This window comes from Patiria miniata, unplaced genomic scaffold, assembly GCF_015706575.1.
Source record: "Patiria miniata isolate m_02_andy unplaced genomic scaffold, ASM1570657v1 HiC_scaffold_24, whole genome shotgun sequence".
Taxonomy (NCBI): domain Eukaryota; kingdom Metazoa; phylum Echinodermata; class Asteroidea; order Valvatida; family Asterinidae; genus Patiria; species Patiria miniata.
Genome location: NW_024037063.1, coordinates 5,963,593 through 5,982,267, shown reverse-complemented (window position 1 = coordinate 5,982,267; position 18,675 = coordinate 5,963,593). Strand labels below are relative to the sequence as shown.

Below are 18,675 nucleotides of genomic sequence, written 5' to 3'. Positions count from 1 at the left end.
TTTGAAGTGATGTCAAAACATGGATGACATTTGGTAGTTGTTACCATTCCAAAGAATAACTAATCCAAATTTAAGAAGCCTGTATACCACTCTTGTAGTGTAAGAATCAGATGTGGAATTATAGAATCAAGCAATACCATGCCATGGGGTGTGGCTCGTAACCCTGTCCTATCCTTCACAATAAGCCCATCTTGGACAAGTCTCTGTACGTTATCATCACAGAATACTTCACTCAGACACCCTCCTGATAACTCCGCCCATCGTTTGCTGGTCACACCTCGACTAGTTCGCATACCTACCAGGAGTAACTCTTGTAAGACATCAAGTTGTGTTTGACAGACACGCTTCCTTGTGCCATGCCCATACTTGAGAACCTCAAACATCCAAGGTCCTGGCTCTAGCGTTTGAATCCTAGCCTCACGGAGTGTCTCGAAATTGCCTTGTTTGACTTCGGATTTTCCACTTCTGCTTGTAGCCTTTTGTAGCATGAATCGCCCATGAGCTCCAGGACCTATACCAATATACTGTCCACCCTCCCAATAGGCCTGGTTATGAAGGCACTCAGATCCTTCCCTGGCAAAGTTGGAAACCTCATATCTCCTTAGTCCTTGCTCCTCCATCATATCAACTGCCATGATGTACATATCAGCAACATCGTCGTCAGCAGGTAAAGCCACTTCACCCTTTGCATGCATCTTAAACAATTCTGTTCCTCTTTCAAGTGTTAGCTGATACAGGGATACATGATTGTCACAGAGTGTCAAGACCTGTTGCAGTTCTTGTTCCCAAGAGGGCAAAGTCTGTCCTGGTCGGCCAAAGATAAGGTCTAAGGACACACGTCCAGGGAAGAGTTTCTGTGCTTCTTTGATGCTGTGCATGGACTCGGTCGTAGAGTGATCTCTACCAAGAACATTAAGATCATCGTCATTCAAAGCCTGTATGCCAAGTGAAACACGGTTGATGCCTGCAAAAGAAAAGGACAGAAACACTTATTACACGTTAATCGTGTCAGTCCAAAGGAATTATGAAAATTTGGCTAGGTTCAGTAGATACCAAGAGTGAGTTAAAAAACAAAAACATTTTGCCTATTCCTACAAAGAAAATTTGTATACAGTGGGATCAGGATGCTGGGAAGGCGTTGAGGGGTAAGCGTATGATGGCAACACAAGAGTGATAGCTTTTCATCACTTCATTTGATCCAAAAGTAATATGGTTACCCATATATTTAAAGTAGCATCAATTTAAATACATGTATTGGCATAACCTGCATGTTTGAAATCTCTGAGTTTATAACGACCCACAGATGTTGGGTTTCCTTCCATGGTGACTTCAGCATTTGATGGCAAGTCAACCACACCAGCTACAGTATCTAGGACAGCCTGTAGGGTTTGTGGCTTGGCTAAACTTGGCGTTCCACCTCCAAAGAAGACTGACTTGATGCGTTTGATGCCACTCATATCAATTAACGTCTGTACCTCCCGTACAAGACACTGTTGCATCTTGGTATGATCCACATTGCTATCAATGTACTTGTTAAAGTTACAATAGGTGCAACGACGCTGACAGTAAGGCCAATGAACATACAATGTTGCTTCGTCCATCCATGCTGTGCTTGGTTGATGGTCTAGTTCTGGAGATGTTGTGTCAACAGGTGCTGGCTGTACTACACTTGATGATAGATGAAGTTGCTGTTTAACTGTCGGAGGACAACTCTGTACCTTTCTACATGTAGAACAAATGTTTCTTGCAGTTTTGTTAGCAGACGTAAGAACATGCAGTGGAGGAACATTAGATTTCACATAATCTGACAGTCTTTGACTCCTCCATGCATGAGTAATCCTAGACACAAGGAACTTCATCTTTTTAGAAGTAAAACAGTTGACTCGATGAAAGTCCTGCTTCTGTTTGAGATGATTGGCGATAATGAAGAACATTCAAATCCAAACTATGACACTGACACCAACAACATTGAGCCTACAGAGTAAGTCCACCCGCCAGTCAGAAGCAACCTGAAATTGGGATAAAGTTGTCGTTATTTCATGTAGGAGATAAATTAAAAATAAAAACTATGATAATCAAAGATTCCCCCGCCGCCCCAACCAACCATCGACAAGGGCCCGGCAAGGGCGAATCCAGAGAGGTTCCGGGGGGGGGGGGGGGGGGGGGGGGGGGGGGGGGGGGGGGGACCCCTGCACCCGCCCCTGATCACTGCCGGTATCCGCACCGACATGACCGATCCCATCACCAGCCCCCCCCCCCCACACCACTGCACTTTAACATGAATACTTCAGTTTCAGAACAACTTAGTAGACATGTTAGACTTTAGTCAAATTAAAGCACGATTGAATTTAAAAAACTGACACGGTGACTTCAACTTTAGTATAAGAATAGGTCATTCCGTCGCCACCCCCTGAATCTGCTCCTGATCACAAGACCCACCCCCACCCTACCCCACCACAGCACTCGAACATGAATAGCCCCCCCCCCCCCCCCCCCCCCATCAATTTTCAGGGGAAAAACGTAGTAAAAAAACTAAAATTAAAGCACTAGGGGACTATCAGATTAAATTCAAAACTCACGCAGTTTTTTCAAATGAGAAAATGGGTCAGTTCCGTCGCCACATGTGCCCATAAATACATCTGCATTTATGCAGCATTTATCGAAAATTACGTTGTTCGAGCTGGCGCGAATTAAAATAGGTCACAGATTCTGTAGTCTGGTTACATAGCAAATGCCATTGACGTTGCGTTGTTGTGCATTTATCGACGTCTAGCACAAGACCATCGCCACATAAATTTGTGTGGCAGCCATAATTGTCGTCGTTCCATGGACAATTTCATCCCCAAAACACCGGTTTAAATAGCTGTTTTCGTCACCTGCTGGTGTTCGTTTGATACAAGGTAGATTTGGGAGGACGAACTAGAGCAGACTGAGGTACAATGAGTGAGTTAAGACATCGTGAAGGACAAGCATCTAAGGAGTCAAATAGCGGTGGTGCAGAACAACAGTCGAAGACCGAACATGAACAGACACAAGCAGACGTGACGGCCGACATGGCCGAGGTAAGCGGTCAAATTGCCCACGAACCAACTCGCCCCAAAGTTGACCATTTACTGAGTGATCTTTCATGATTATGCACATTAAATTACATGTCGTTCACATGTACAACATGAGTCATGTTATGCATGATGTGTTCTTGACAGTGTGGAATTGGTATGGTTTTTGATTTTTTTCTAATATAATTTTCATATTTTGATTCCTATTCGATCACCGTTGCGTTGTTAACTTGTTGAATGTTGTTTGTTGTTGAAAAATTCATGATCATGACGATTATGAGCATATGACTGACCATGCGCATGATTGAAGACGCTTTTTTAGGTCTATCAAGTATCGTCCTGGGTATATGATTATATATGTCACGCCCCAACTATCGCATCGGTCCCAACTATAGTTGGGACTGTCCCAACTATAGTGCGGCAGTTGGGTCGGCCCAACTATAGTTAGGACTGGAGTTGCGCCGGATGCTTGATAGATCTTGTTGGATTAAATGTTCCGCGGCGCTGGCACCGTGTATTCGTCGTGCATGCATGCCGCAAGGCTGGCCGGTCACGTGGTACTGCCTAGTTGGATGAGTTGTCCAGCTGCTGGGTTTTATTGTCCAGCAACATTTTGCAAAATTCAAAGATTGCCATGGCCGGCCAACTATAGATGGGCCCCACCCATAGCTAATGTCAAAGGTCCCAAGTAAAGTCGGACAGTATGTAACAGAGCTGTAGGGAATGTTTTATAGTCGTACATCAATGTAAACTATATAGTTGGGACCGCCAAATAAAAATATTGCGGTGGCCCAACTACAGATGGTCCCCACCCATAGATAATTTCATTGGTCCCAAGTAAAGTCAGATGTGTATTAGAGTTGTAGGGAATGTTTTATAATCGTACAACAATGTACACTATAGTTGGGACCGCAAAATAAAAAGATTGGAGTGGCCCAACTATAGATTCGCCCCATCAATAACTAATTTCAGTGGTCCCCAGTAAAGTCAGACGTGTATCAGAGCTGTAGGGAACGTTTTACAGTTGTACATCAATGTAAACTATAGTTGGGACACCGCAAAATAAAAAGATCGGAGTGGCCCAACTATAGATGGGCCAGCCCAACAGTGGAACTTACAGTTGGGACCGTCCCAACTATAGTTGGGACAGGCCCAACTATAGTTGGGCCAGCCCAACTGTGGAACTACAGTTGGGACAGGCCCAACTATAGTTGGGACAGGCCCAACTATAGTTGGGACCGATGCGATAGTTGGGGCGTGACATATACATTAGTGTCCAACATGTCCAAAGTGACTGTCCTTCAATAATTTGCTGACAATTGTGGATACATAATTGTGTCAAACTTGCTTTACAAAGGAGCCATACCTTTGTATAGCCTACCTACAATTTTGTTAGAAAGGAATACAAAGACAATATGTTGACATGTATCCTCGACCCTCCATCTAGGTGCAGGTAACACTTGCAATGTGCATGCATTGTTACACCCAAATTGAAGGTGAAATAGGAACACACGTGTACAAAAGTGTACACGTAGCTTAATTAGCTTAATGCACAGTGATGGAGTCTGAGTCTGTGAATTTGAACAAACAAAAGAGTAGGTGGGAAAAATGAAACTAAATGTTTTTACTAAATGTTTTTTACACTACAGGAATTTTAATGAATGTTTATTTGAGTGCAATGGAAGGAATATTTTCATGAGGTGAACGATTTACTAGTCATGACTGTTCCATTCAACGAGGCATAGCCCAGTTGAATCGAACAGTCAATCTTTCACCAAATGAAAATATTCCTTTCCATTGCACAAATTAAAAAACATGATTATTTGTTAAATATAACACTGAAGTAAATAGATCCTTGTCATTTGATATTTTATGAAAAAAATACTCAGGCTTGCCATCAATTTTACTTCATTTCTATGGCCATCCACAACAGACAACATAAACCGAACAGGTAGTAAAAGTTCCAATCCAAACAGTTGTAAACCCAACAAGTTCAAAGTTCAAGTTCAAAGTGTTCAAAAATTGTCTGGTTAAACTGGCCAAACTGTTTAAATTAAAAGTTGTGATTGATACAGTGTCAACTGTGTCATTGCGGTCGGTCATGTACTGTCAATGCGTAACGCTGCAATCTCATAGCAATAGCAAAGTTCAAGCGCAATTTTAAATGATCGATGTCGAGGCGCACGTGCAATGAAGCGAATAAAATGGAACCAAAATGCATTTAAATGGAACCAAATAAGATTGGTACCCCATTCCAGTTTATTTCAGATCCCACAAATGTTGCATTTATGATGAATTGCTTAAAGGTAAACTACATGTACGTCCTTGAAATCGCCTAATTTTTTGGGGGACATCACAGCAGGGAGGGGGGGGGGTAGGAATTTGTATGATAATTTTTTTTGGACAGAGCTGGGGGATTTGACCACCCCCCCCCCCCCCCCCCGATCCGCGCCTGTATAAAGGTAGAATATTAATGAACAGCCACACAGCCATCTTTTGACAATTGGCCGTGTTTGTGTTATTCTTGCGAGAACAAATTTCGGGGGTTAAAATTTTGACTGTCAAAAATCTAACTGCTGGGTGCTAGTAGTGAATCCTATCGCACATGTTCCACCAGTACCTTCACATGTTGTAGACATGCAGGGAACAGTGTGTGTATTGGTGCTGTGTGCTGTTGTCATTATGTATGTCCAAGGAGAGGCCTATAGTCACAGATGGAAATACTTTTTCATTTGCCACTAAATGTCTGTGTTTTTTTTATCAAAACATACAAATTCCAGCAATTTCACGACCGTGTGCCCCTTTAAGTGTTGAATTGTAATTGGATTGAAAGGTTTACATTGACACTCTCTGACATGTCTGACCCCTTTTGTTAGTCACAGTATTGTGGTCTGAGAGTTCCTCACAATGGATTACATTTATGTGTTTTGGGCCGAGTAAAAAAAGTACTTTCTCTTTTGAGCATTTTGAAAAAATGAAGGAGGCAGGCGTTTTTGTGTTTTGTTACTTTTTTCCCTTAGAAGATGGCAGATTTTCCAAGATGGCAGACAAATTCTTCCATTTTGTCGACTCTTGCTGACATATAAAATTGTGTCCAAAGGAGCAGTAACCCTTTTTGCATAGCTACAATTTTGTTGGGAACAAATAAAAAGACATATTGACAATATATTTGCAAAATATATTGCAAATATATGAATTAAAAAACCAGAGGCAGGCAGGAAAAATTAAGCTGGCGGGGATGAGAAACTGGGTTTTTTTTACCTGGCTTTACCGGTACATCAATTTACACTTTCTTTGAGTGAAAATTGCTGATCCACACACATGTTCTATAGCCTTGCATACTGTCCACGTCATTCTGTCATATCTGCTTGTGAAGATGTCTGCCCATTAACATCAAATTTGTACAGTATAGGTAGACGTAGGTATGGTATCCCATGGCAACCAAATAAATTGCCTCATATAGATTTGATTAGCCTTGCCCTTATCACAGACAGCTGGTGAGTGGTGTATACATTGGACATTCCACAATCCAGACATGTCAATACAGCCTACAGGGGAGATGGTGGTACATGTAGCAGGGTAGTGGGAATAAATTATGAACAGTAGAACTGAAAAACTCTGATGTGATGCTGCTCTGTTCCTTGCTCTATGCTCAGATCGATTCAGATCCAGAAAAGTATGCTCAATTGCATGTATTTCATGTACAAAATGTGAACTCAAAATTGTTTGCATGTTAAGGTGCATTTTATCTTCAGCCTACATTGTATTAATACTATGCAATGTTTGCAGGGAAGAATTATAAATTAAAAGCTGTTTACATGTGAAGTTTACAATTACACATGTGACTTGCATGCTGTTTGAAGAAGTTATACATGTGACATAATTTGTGACCCGGAATAATTAATGGCATTTTATATGGAAGCTCAGTTAGCTCTCAACTGCTATGGACATGATAGTTTATAAGTATGATTTAATTAATAATATACTGTAAATAGCATTTCATTCTGAGGGTTGGCATTTACCTGCCAGCTCTAACAATGTCTCTCACAATCGTCACAATTATTTAATTTCATTACATACTTTATTTCCTACATACGTTTATTTATTTGTGTACTATAGAAGCCTGTTACTGGCTGCAAGCCACCTGATGATTTGCAGGAAGCCCTACCGCAGCTATCTGATCCACCCATCCCAGCCCAGAAAGACACTGTACCATCCATCTTGAAAGGTTTACCACCAAGGTATGAAATGAACAGGAAATGAATGCAGTAGAGGCTTGAACAGAGAAATGATCTGGAGCAGGATTCGAACCTGTCACCTGCAGAAGTCTGTACCAGTACTCTACCAACTGGACAAACCAACTCTTTGATGATAGTCACAGTCTTTATTAAGTGATGCTTGTCAAAAAAGTTTGTTATCCTTTATGGTTTGTGACGTTAGATGTAAATTAGACATGAATACAAGTCATATTAAATTATTTTTAATAATGTATTCCTTGTTTTTGATTTAGATGGCAGAATTGGTTTATTCGAGGTGGTTTCTCCATCGTGATGGTGGCAGCGTTTGCGTTCATCATTTATTGTGGACCTGTAGCAATCACTGGCCTGGTAAGTCATTCACACTCGCACTTGATCAAGAGATATATATATGTGCTAAAGCAAAAATCAGTTGGGAAACTGCTTCCATACCAATATGAACAGCGCCCTCTGTCGGTCATGCACATTCTGTTTTACATTTATTGCATACATGTTTCTGATTGGATGTTTCTCGACCTAGGTGCTGCTGATTGAGATGATGTGTTTTCATGAGATCATCACCATCGGACACGCTGTATATCGCTCACAAGACCTTCCCTGGTTCCGCACACTTAGCTGGTACTTCCTGTTATGTGCCAACTACTTCGTCTATGGCCAGAGTATGAAGGATTACTTTGGTATTGTGCTCCACAGAGACCTGGTATGTCTTGCATTAGGAACGACATAATTTTTTATGCCATCAAGCGTTGCACCTCATGTGTACTTTCTAACTTCACAGCCTGCATCAATGACCCCACAGTTTACAGCGTTAGGGCTGTCCTTTTTTGAATAATTTAGAACTTGATTAGTCGAAAATGTGCTTGACAGAATATACAAATATTCAAAACTCGCCGATCAAATTTTACACAGGCCAGCTGCAGCTGCAGCTGCCTTCCTCGCTGATCAAAAGTTGCCAACAAAGAGCGTCGTTTAAAATGTACATGGGACAATGGATGTTATTGGCCACTTGAGTGTTTTGCAGTCAGTACTGTGTAACTGTCAATGGAATTTAATCAGCTAAAAGAAAGAATGGGGCCAATAAATAGGTGTCGACAAAATGTTACATCAACAAAAAGTGGCATCTGACAATAACAAGTGCAAATTTTAGATTAAAATAACATCAGAGTCAGGTGTGCACGTGCACAGTTTTTTCCTTTTGAATATTCAAACCGCCAAAAATGCTATTTGAATATTGGGTTGATGATATTTTAATATTGGGTATATTCGGGACAGCCCAAACAGCTGAGTCTTATCCTTAAAGCTACTAAAATATTCCCATTTTACAAAGGTTTCATTGTGTTTCCTTTGCAGGAATTTCTGCAGCCATTGATTGACTACTATCGCTTTGTTGCTTTCTGGCTCTACATGTTTGGTATGTAGATACTACCTCTTCATGCGGTTTCTCTGTCACACATAATGTCTTTCACAAATCTTTCACGCATTGACTTTTCACACACCGGCGCCTTTGAATCACAATTACTTTCAGACATACAAACCGAAGTAATAAATGAATGCAAAATATGGAAAAAGGGTTATCCTGTTTATCTTTTATACAACAGAGACATTGATACCTGCACAAATTATTTATAATTTCATATTTATGGTCTCTTTGAATGAGTTTACCACAAATTCCTTGTTCATGTACATGTACATTGTACGGGTGTAGTAGCCTTACTGTATGCACCATCTGGTTGTGTGACATCATAATTTCTGCCCATTATGAGATCAATCTGTTGTAACAATTGTGTGACATTATAATTCTGCCCATTATGAGCTCAATCTGTTGTAACCATTGTGTGACATTATAATTTCTGCCCATTATGAGCTCAATCTGTTGTAGCAATTTCATTTCACCTGTCACAAGGACATGACATTATCAGTCATTCGATAGAAGTAGCTGATATTAGATTGATATCATGTGCCTAGGGTCATTGGAAATCTCTCTGACTTGTTTTATGCACCTGCTGCTAATGGATTGGCTTTGTATCTGTGTGTATCTACAATCTTCTTCATAATGTACAATATACATGTGCTTTTGTACATGTACAGTTGAGAAATGTTTTGTTTACGTCTAGGATACCAGTAACATCCCTTGCATAGCGGCCATTTTAGAGGGCAGTTCTTTTCTTTCTCTTGAGTAGACCTTATGTGTACTCACTTTTCTTACATTTAATTTAAATTCTAAAAACCCTCTGTGATGATTGATATGCATAAATTGATGTACATGCGTTTTGCACAATAATTTAACCTAACTGTTTCTTTCTTAATTGCAGGCTTCATGTTGTTTGTGTTGTCACTGAGGAAATCTCAATATCTGGTTCAGTTCACCCTGGTAAGACAGTATCTCTGATCATTTGGCAGGCCCCCCCCCCCTCCCACCCCCACCGGCCCACCCCATTCACAGGGCACTGATTTCACCAATCAGGGAAATTTCTATTACATGTTTGCAGGACCATGCCCTTTGTGATGAAAAAAATGTGCAAATTATTTGCGAGATGCGGATTCTTAAGTGTATTCTGCAGTTTTAAATGTACATCCAAATTGACATTTACCATCAGGTGAACACGAATGAAATTCATTTAACAGGCATAACATGGTCAATTTAATACTTGTAATTTTGTTTATTTTTTGCTGGTGTTCAGTTTGGCTGGACCCACATAGCTCTCCTAATTGTCGTCACTCAGTCCAATCTGATCGTTCAGAGCATGTTTGAAGGAATCATCTGGTTTCTTCTTTCAACGACATCGGTCATCTGTAATGACATCATGGCCTACATGTTTGGTAAGACCCAAGGCGAAATAATTACAACTTTGCATGACTCTTGACGTTTTAAGATTGACCAATGTGTCCTTGTTTTCCTGCCCAGAGGAGGATTTTGAGGATTGAGGAAGGTTCTTTGCAAAATGTCCATCGAGCTACAGTTTCAAGATTTTTTGGCCGTGGCTTTCGCCCCTTGTATTGCTTTGAAAATTTTAATGTATTCCTGCCTCATTACACTTTTGAAAGCCTGGCACACAGTAGAAAGTGGTTCCACAATCATCTCAATTCCTTTGTCAAAAATACAACAATGTACTCATGGTTTGATTAGACTGTTAACATATTGGTGTTATTTATTTGTTAATTAATTTTGCTTGCACAGGATTCTTTTTTGGCCGGACTTCACTCATCAAACTTTCACCCAAGAAAACCTGGGAGGGTTTCATTGGAGCTTGCTTCTCAACCGTCATCTTCATTGTCATTGTAAGAACAAACATCACGTAGATGTAACTGCTTTGACTTGTACAATTGTAAACTTTATTCATACCTTTGGAAAAGTATATACTTTTGTTAACCAGTCTATATTATTTACTATAATACATCCACTGTGTGGAATAACTCATTCAATTTCTGAATATTCACTAATTTATTTTTTTTCATTCAGGTTGCCAGCTTTCTCAAACGCTACAACTTCTTTGCCTGCCCACCTGAGGTATGTCTTCTTTATGATTTATGATTGGCTTTAAAACAAACTCAATATCCTTGTCAAAGGTCCACATGAGTCCCTTTTTTCTGTTTTCATTTGGCAAACAGTCTTATGTTGTCCTGCACCGCTTTAGATTTTTTTGCTGGACCCGAAGGGCCAGCCTGTTGTCCTCTGACTGACTAAGTCACTGACTGGCTGACTCCCTGACTCCCCGACTGACTGAATCCCCCAATGACTGCTTGATTGACTGACCGACTGAGTCACTTAACGGTCACTGAATATAAATGTCGTAAACTGATATTGTTCAGGTCTAGCTCGATTTAGGCAAGCCTAGTCTGGTCTTATTAACAAACTATGAGTAGTCCAAGTAATCTTGTCACTGCTTCTTGATGTAGTTTGATGAAGAGAAGGGTGAGTTTGTCATGGAATGTGAGCCATCAGTCACCTTCTATCCCAAGGAATACAACGTACCCATCTTCATGCAGAGCTCACTGGCTTTGGTAAGTCAATAAGAATTCTTTGTCACTTCACAAGAATGTTTTTGGGTCAAACTTAGACACAGATTAAACAACCAACGTGCACTAGTCACACCCACTGCCTTGTTCAACAGTTTTGATGGTAACTAATCTCTGGACAAAATATATGAAGGAAGCACAAAACATTGTGGAAAGATTAGCACTGGGAACAAAGCCTGTACATTCCATGCTCACTCGTCACTTAACTAGTAAGATGTCTCCACTGCCCAAATTTATTTTGTCGGTTATGTTGAGTAGGCATATGCACCCTATTACCAATAAGGTGTGTCTTGACCAGTACTGTCTGTTCATGTTTGACTGTCTGTTTGTAGGTTGGTATCCAGTGGCAGACGTTCACCACCTTACCACTGTACATACACGCTGCCGTCATTGGCCTATTTGCCTCTCTGGTGAGCCCCTTTGGTGGATTCTTTGCTAGTGGCTTCAAGAGGGCATTCAAGATCAAGGTATGTTAGCCACAACCTTAGCCCTATAATTATCAAGGCAAAGTCATAGCTGCCATATTGTTTGATTTAATTTCATGTTTTTAATGCACTATTTTGTTACAAGGCGATTGATTTGAAGTCTTGATAACCATGGTGGTAGGAATACTGCACTACATTTATAAGTTTACTACCAATATTCACTCGTGTATACATTGTTTGAACACCTCTATTTTGGTAAAAGTATTGTGGCCAATTTGTGTGAAATGTTTTGAAATTAATTTATGTTGCAACCTGGCCTAAAACTCATTGCCTTCACGTTAACTCATCAGTCTATCCTTATAACAGGTTCTACACTTGTCATGAGTTCACAAAAAAAACAATTCTCTCTCATTTTGTAGGATTTTGGTGATGTAATTCCTGGCCATGGAGGGATCATGGATCGCTTTGACTGCCAGTTCTTAATGGCTTCTTTCCTCTATGTATACCTACAGACCTTCCTCAAGTAAGTTGGGTCTTGTAAGAAAAGTGGAAGAAAACATAAACAAGTTGGAGCAAGAACTCTGTTTAGTCATGCAAAAGGTTCAACCAACTTTAATCAAATGCATGCTTCTCACAATGGTTGTGCTGACAAGTGTTTGTATTTACACTTTTTGGGATATAATTTTTTTTTTTTTTTAAGTTGAACAAAGAAATTGACTTGAGCAGTGTTTGAACCTGCGAACTCTGGATTGCAATTCCAGTTCTCTACCAAGTGAGCTATCCAGCTCTATGTTGGCGGTTCCGCAGGTGTCAATGTCTTTTGATCAAGGGGCGTTAGGCAGAAGACTAAAACTGAAACAATTTCAATGTTATCATGAAAAACGATCAGTACCAACATCTGTCCAAATTATTTTATTGATATATCATTCCAAACTTAAACTTTGGGAACTTTTTATTCAGCTACCTCATGATTGATGTGCATGTCTGATTGTGTTGGTTTCAGGTCTTCCTACCCACAGAAGCTTGTCCAGCAAATATTCCAGTTGAGTGCTGAAGACCAACTGATGGTATACAAACAACTCACAGAGCACTTGAATAAGACTGGTATCCTGCCCATGTGAAGGAAATCAAAGTGCCGGTAATCACAGCTGTAAGTACAGGAATCAGACCATAGATGCTTGATGACTGTGGCTATGGATTATATACATAGGCTGTGCCAGGATTTCATGTAGCCACAATGATTCTTAATTGAACACAGCGGCTTCCCATTAACTCATATCAGTTGTTTCACTTGTTATTGGCTATAAATAAAGATCTGTGTCATCTCAACCATTTTGATGACTACTTTTTTCAATCTGTCCCTCTCGCAAACAATCTGCAAACAACCTGCACAGAATGAAATGAACCTGCACGATCACTTGAAGTCTGATCCGTCAAATACCTGATTGTATTGATACTCTCTGTGTTGTTTGCAAGTAAAATTCCCTGTCTAAAAGAGCCGCTGATTGTTCACAGGTTGACTCGAGAAGGCTTTTGCTGGAAGGGTTAAACGTTACAGTGATGCATAAAAACTCTGCATCGCAAAATAGTGTTTGTTTTATAGATGCACAGTGCTATTTTTAGCAGCTTGGAGTAACTGTAGCAGGTTGTGATGATGCAATATATATATTGTACATACAGAAAACTTGATGTTAATGTACATAATGCAGAAAAACCATGTTGTTACCATGTTGTTGGTAGTTTATTATTGTTTAGATGTGCAGTGCTGCAGTTTGTGTCAGGGATAAATGTAACTCCTACTATCGGAAATTATCCAAGATAAACAAGAGAATTACTCAAACTTTTCAGCAATTTTTGCATGCATATACATTTTCATTGTTCATATAAAGCTAAAAAAACAATATGCAGATGAATGATTAAAAGAACCTAAAAATAGTCTTTAAAAAGCGTTACACTAGATGTGAAGAGTACGGGATCACGGACAAATGTTTAACGTCTCACTAATAACATGCAGGGTGTTATATGTTACATGTACATGTAAATCATCACGGCAATTAACAATTTTGATCCTGTGTAGGTTTATTTTATTCTTATAGAAGGATTGCCTAGAGTGTCCACTCGAGGGCGCTCTTTATAATATCTTTACCCTCTTACTCGTTACAGGATACGTAAACTAAGTATTTGTTTCCCATTTTGTTTTGCTGGATTTTATTCAATGAAGGTAATATTATCGTTCTAGCTATTGAAGTGGCCGATTTAGAATAAGTAATGTGTTTTTTAATGTCATAATATGACTTTTGCTAGTTTTTAATATTGTTCTCTAATTTGATATTAATTGGAATTAAAAAAGTTGGTTTTCCTTGGTTGGTGGTCGATCAATTAACAACAATAGATATATTCTTATTAACCTAACTGAAGACACCAACGCCCCCCCCCCCCTCCGATGAATGGGTGCAGTACATCTGTGTCTATTCTGTTCAGCCTAAACACATCCGATTCAACCAATGGACTAATAGTAATACCAACAATTTATAAATTGACCTAGATAGGAGTCCAACTAAACCTTGTTGGTGTTCCACTGAACTGTTGAGAGAGTTTCCTTTTGAAAGGATCTGTGAGCCTATTTTTATTCCGGATTTCACACCATGGGTTATTATTCAAAAAGCTGAACAGTCTAGAAAGGGTTGTTGTTAGAGATCTGTGTAATTTTAAATGTGATTTCTTGATACTTGGATAACTGTTTTAGGAAAAGTTATTAATTTTAATTAAATATTTACCATTAATTAATAAGTACCATTTGAAATATGCATGATATCATTGGTCAGCCATTAGACATATACATGTTCTTATTACGGTGTTTTTGTCAGTGCAATAGCTCCAGTAATATATTGTGCTTATTTGTACGATAATGCACGAAGGTGTTAATAATCGGTTATCGGTATAATAATTGTGTTTAATCATATGATATATGTTTGTATAGACTACAGTTTTAACCCAATAGCCCATTTTGATACGTTTTTCAGGCCTCAGCTTTCTGTTTTTAGGGATAGTGTTGGACAAGAATCCAAAGATTCCCTTATCCAGTGTCAAGTAGCACTAGTTTCTACTGCAAAGTGCTTCATTGAACTTGTATCCTATCGACTTGGTGACTTTTACAATAGATCTTGGGGATATTGCTGGTTTTTGGTGTATTTAAACTTATCGCAGCATATTATTCTAATTTGTGTTGAGAAATTGTAGATAGAGGTTGCTTTACATGAATGTTATCATGGAATAATATTTCGTTACCAGTGCACCTTGAGTAATGTTCAAATTTCAACCTTAATATTTTAAGCAAATCAGTTCCATTATTAATACAATCTTTCAATTATATTGTGTCTATCTTGATGTTTAGAATTTAATTGAACAGCGTTCTAAATTGCTTAGGAACATGCAAAATAGCTTCAGAAGTTCAGCTGTCACAACTGCCTTGTGTAACGCATCAATTTAGACATATAACAAATGTTAATAAAGTGAAGCACGACATCTTTTTGTCATCACTTGCTTTTATTTTAGTATAATCAGCTTACCAGAAAATAAAACTGTTCTTTAAATTACTTGATAATTTTTACAGGAAAAGACACAGCACTTTCATCTAAAATCATGCTCATTATGTAATACATCGCCTTATTTAATTCAAAGTGCTATACTTATCAGTACTGGTAATTATAAATTGTAGGCAACTTTATCAAATCATGATCAATAAATACAATATGCTTCAACATTTTCAAAATATAAACATAGTAAAAACTGGGGCGCATTTAAAAAAAATCCCCTCCAAATACATTTCTTATTTCTTTTTAGTGACCCAAAATTCGGCATGGTTATCATGGCTAACTTACAGTTGTCTAAGTAGGATCTTGCTAGGATCGAAACCACAGGCCCTCAAACTGTTATGATTTTGACATGTTAACTCAGTCAGTAAGCAGTTTGCATTATTTGATGCAATTATTTGATTTAATTGAAAACGACCTCTTAAAATACTGAACATGTTTTAAACGTGCGGTTATATTTTGAACGTGTTTAAACATGCACAATTAACATACAATATATGTTATATAAACAGTAATTTGTTTAATCGCAATAGCGCTTAATGAATTACGGTACTTGTCTTGACTTTGCCAAAATTCAAGGATGCGTCAACTCATCTAGATATCTTCCACCTTTTCCATGTCTCTACCCTGGGAGTGATCTCTATTCAACCGTCTCAAGAACCTGATCTGCATCGGTAGGGCCTCTAGCTTGAGCTTTAGGACTTGCTTTTCAAGAGCCAAGACTTCCTTCTCGTCAACGTCCACGGAACGAGTCGGGAAGATGGCTGGTGATGATGCTTTGGTGGTCGTATCTATAACATAAAATAATGGAATCCAAAAGTTGTTAATGTTTCCTGTATTGTAATATGTATACCAGCGCGAGAGAGACCAGTAACTTGAACCAAATTATTTTTCTTATTTTTGTTCTCGAGTTAAAAAGCAAAACAACGATAGGGTACGTGTGTAGCCCCTGAATCCCCAAAGAAAAGTCTCCGAAAAAAACCATTATTGAACAAACTAACGGGGTGCTATAGGTCTGTACTTACCCGCATTTGTCTCAATTTCAGTAGTAGGCAGGAAGACGTCTTGAACACAGCAATCTGTTTGGAAGATGGTTAAAAATGATTGATAAAATGATATGTATGCTCAATTCACAATTAATTATAAAATAGGTGCCTAAGGGTTCGAAAGGTTTCATGGTTTTTGAATACTTACTTTGGCCCAAAAATACTTCCAAAAACTTGTATTTATTTTTGATTTTCCAAGTGTGACCGTCCATCACTATCATTAATTCGTCACGAACTTGCCACTCTTCAAAATTAATGACGCTATAAAAGTGTACTTTGGACAACTTTCAATTATCTCACCTGGGATCTGTTTGGTCTTGCTGGCGCTCGTGACGCGCTTCTCGGCAGAAATGTACGTGAAGACAGCAGTAACTTCACACGTGTTGTGTATCGTCTCATCATGACATCTCGCGCTGCGGATTTTCAGCGAGCTGTCTTCTCTTTCCACGACTGGAAATCGTTCGTCGTCTGGTGTTGATCTTCGGGGTGCTTGGCGACCGTTTACACGCCATGTCAACTCGCCGTTGTAGCCGCAACTCTCAGCGCCGACATAGATCAATTCTCCGTCGCTCTCGATATCTTCAACTTCAAGTTCTGGCTCTGTCGGGAAAAGTTAACAGAAAGAAATCTTTACAGAGAGCCGAAATTTGGTACTGTTCACTACAAACTCAAAGCGAAATACGATTTGTACTCGTATCGGCGACGTAAATAGGCAAACAACCTGCGTAACCTACAATGAGTATGCCGAACTCATGGGATTCTGTAAGGATCAACTTGTTTTGTTTTACTGTATTGTACTGTTTGAGTTTATATTGTTTGTATATCTATTTTGTCTTGAACACACAAACTCAAGAATTCTTGTTTCTTTCCAATCGTTTTCAATAACGCCATACACATGATTTTTACAACTCACCTGAACAAACTTGCACTGTCACCTCCCTTCGTTTCTGGTTCGATGTGAAGGTAGCGGGCCGTGTAGCATTCTCCAGGATTGGTACACACCCGTACCTCCCTGCCGAGTTCTCCTTGGCTTGTAGTCTGAAGATAGTGGTTACCGTAGCCCTGTCAGGTCCTGGCATCGTGTAGTTCGTCTCACCAGCGTTAGCTTCGGATGGCGACAAGTAGGAACGACTGTCGCCTTCCACTTTGTATAGTTCGTTACGCACCCGGGAGCCGTTAGTAAGAACTCTCCGGGACACACATTTCAGCTCGAAAATCTCTCCTTCTGGTACCTTTTGCTCGCGAGGTGTCATCATTGATGTCAGGGAGTCTGTCAATCAGAAATAAAATTATTTATTAATCATTCAGAAAAAGTGAGCCGGTCTTCCGTATCCTTTATCTGACAAAATCGAGGAATGTTTCTAGTTTTAAATAGGAATTGCGAAGATTGACAATTTTTGAATAAATGAGGTTGCAGTCAAAGGAGGTATAACTATCGGAATAGTGAACAAACAAGGATTTGTTTTCAGATGTGCAGTGCCAATACCATGTATTCAGGAACTTAAAAAAGATCTTCGTTGTGGAAACAGTTGAAAAATTAACCGGCACCCCCCAAAAAAAAAAAACACTAGAGAGGTCCTGCAAGTCATGCTCTTTTGAAGTTGTGGAGGATGTTTATGCAAAATTTCAGTTTACAACAGTTTAAAAAAGATCTCGTATCGTGCACCAAAGATTGGCCAACATACCTGCCGAGTCGAATGATACGAAGCCTACAATGGCCCAAGCCTGCAGGATCATCAGGAGAGTTCGGAGATTGAGTATTCTCTCCATCTAGAAGTGATGTGATGCGTGTATGCTTGGACGTTAGCAACTTGGACTACAGGAGCTAAATGGGAAGACAACTACAGGTTGAAGCGCCTTCAGAACTCCAAGAGATTGTTCAGTGGTCGTTGTCGCCTCGGTGGATGTCTGGCAATCAAGAACGAGCCACTTTTATAGACGAAAAGTGAAAGTGGAAATTCCCACATTAATCTATTTTTAACTATTTTGCATCACAGGATGGCCCAGGTATCACTTCCAATTTCCGCGTATCACATTAAATCAGTAGTGAGAACATCTTCCGGAAATGACTCGTATTTCAACATCAAGCCATTTTTGGTGTTTCGAAATTGCATACAGTTTCCCTAAGCTAATCGTTTTTTTTTCTGGAAAATTATTTCATCGGTATAGGGCCTATTGTCATTTTCAAAGCAAAATAAAAGACTGAAAAATAAAACAGAATGTGATGATCGTTTTCCAAAACCGGTGCGTGTAATGTTAGAGGAGCTTCATCACATGGGAGA

At 39.4% G+C, this 18,675-nt stretch overlaps 3 protein-coding genes across 5 annotated transcripts; 1 reads left to right on the top strand and 2 right to left on the bottom strand.

Moving 5' to 3' along the window:
• Positions 1 to 38: 38 nt before the first annotated feature.
• On the bottom strand, positions 39 to 2,706 carry LOC119732719 (radical S-adenosyl methionine domain-containing protein 1, mitochondrial-like). Of its 3 annotated transcripts, none has more exons than XM_038206365.1 (3): positions 2,580 to 2,706; positions 1,265 to 2,009; positions 39 to 964 (listed from the first exon to the last, which is right to left on the bottom strand). In XM_038206365.1, exons 2-3 carry the CDS (start codon positions 1,932 to 1,934, stop codon positions 60 to 62), a joined length of 1,575 nt encoding a protein of 524 aa, XP_038062293.1. In that variant the 5' UTR covers positions 1,935 to 2,009; positions 2,580 to 2,706; the 3' UTR covers positions 39 to 59. The 3 variants fall into 3 exon arrangements, with proteins under 3 accessions (XP_038062293.1, XP_038062296.1, XP_038062294.1); XM_038206368.1 differs by lacking the exon at positions 2,580 to 2,706 and adding an exon at positions 2,376 to 2,437; XM_038206366.1 differs by lacking the exon at positions 2,580 to 2,706 and adding an exon at positions 2,362 to 2,432.
• A 74-nt stretch (positions 2,707 to 2,780) lies between these two features.
• On the top strand, positions 2,781 to 15,279 carry LOC119732720 (phosphatidate cytidylyltransferase, photoreceptor-specific-like). The gene is made up of 13 exons (XM_038206369.1): positions 2,781 to 3,062; positions 7,176 to 7,297; positions 7,567 to 7,663; positions 7,833 to 8,012; positions 8,663 to 8,723; positions 9,625 to 9,683; positions 9,994 to 10,132; positions 10,491 to 10,591; positions 10,773 to 10,820; positions 11,210 to 11,314; positions 11,662 to 11,796; positions 12,174 to 12,277; positions 12,758 to 15,279. The coding sequence occupies exons 1-13, from the start codon at positions 2,940 to 2,942 to the stop codon at positions 12,873 to 12,875; spliced, it is 1,392 nt and encodes a 463-aa protein (XP_038062297.1). The 5' UTR covers positions 2,781 to 2,939; the 3' UTR covers positions 12,876 to 15,279.
• Positions 15,127 to 18,401, bottom strand: LOC119732721. Its single transcript, XM_038206370.1, has 5 exons — positions 18,079 to 18,401; positions 17,307 to 17,663; positions 16,694 to 16,993; positions 16,373 to 16,426; positions 15,127 to 16,138 (listed from the first exon to the last, which is right to left on the bottom strand). Exons 1-5 carry the CDS (start codon positions 18,161 to 18,163, stop codon positions 15,942 to 15,944), a joined length of 993 nt encoding a protein of 330 aa, XP_038062298.1. The 5' UTR covers positions 18,164 to 18,401; the 3' UTR covers positions 15,127 to 15,941.
• Between the last annotated feature and the right edge of the window lie 274 nt (positions 18,402 to 18,675).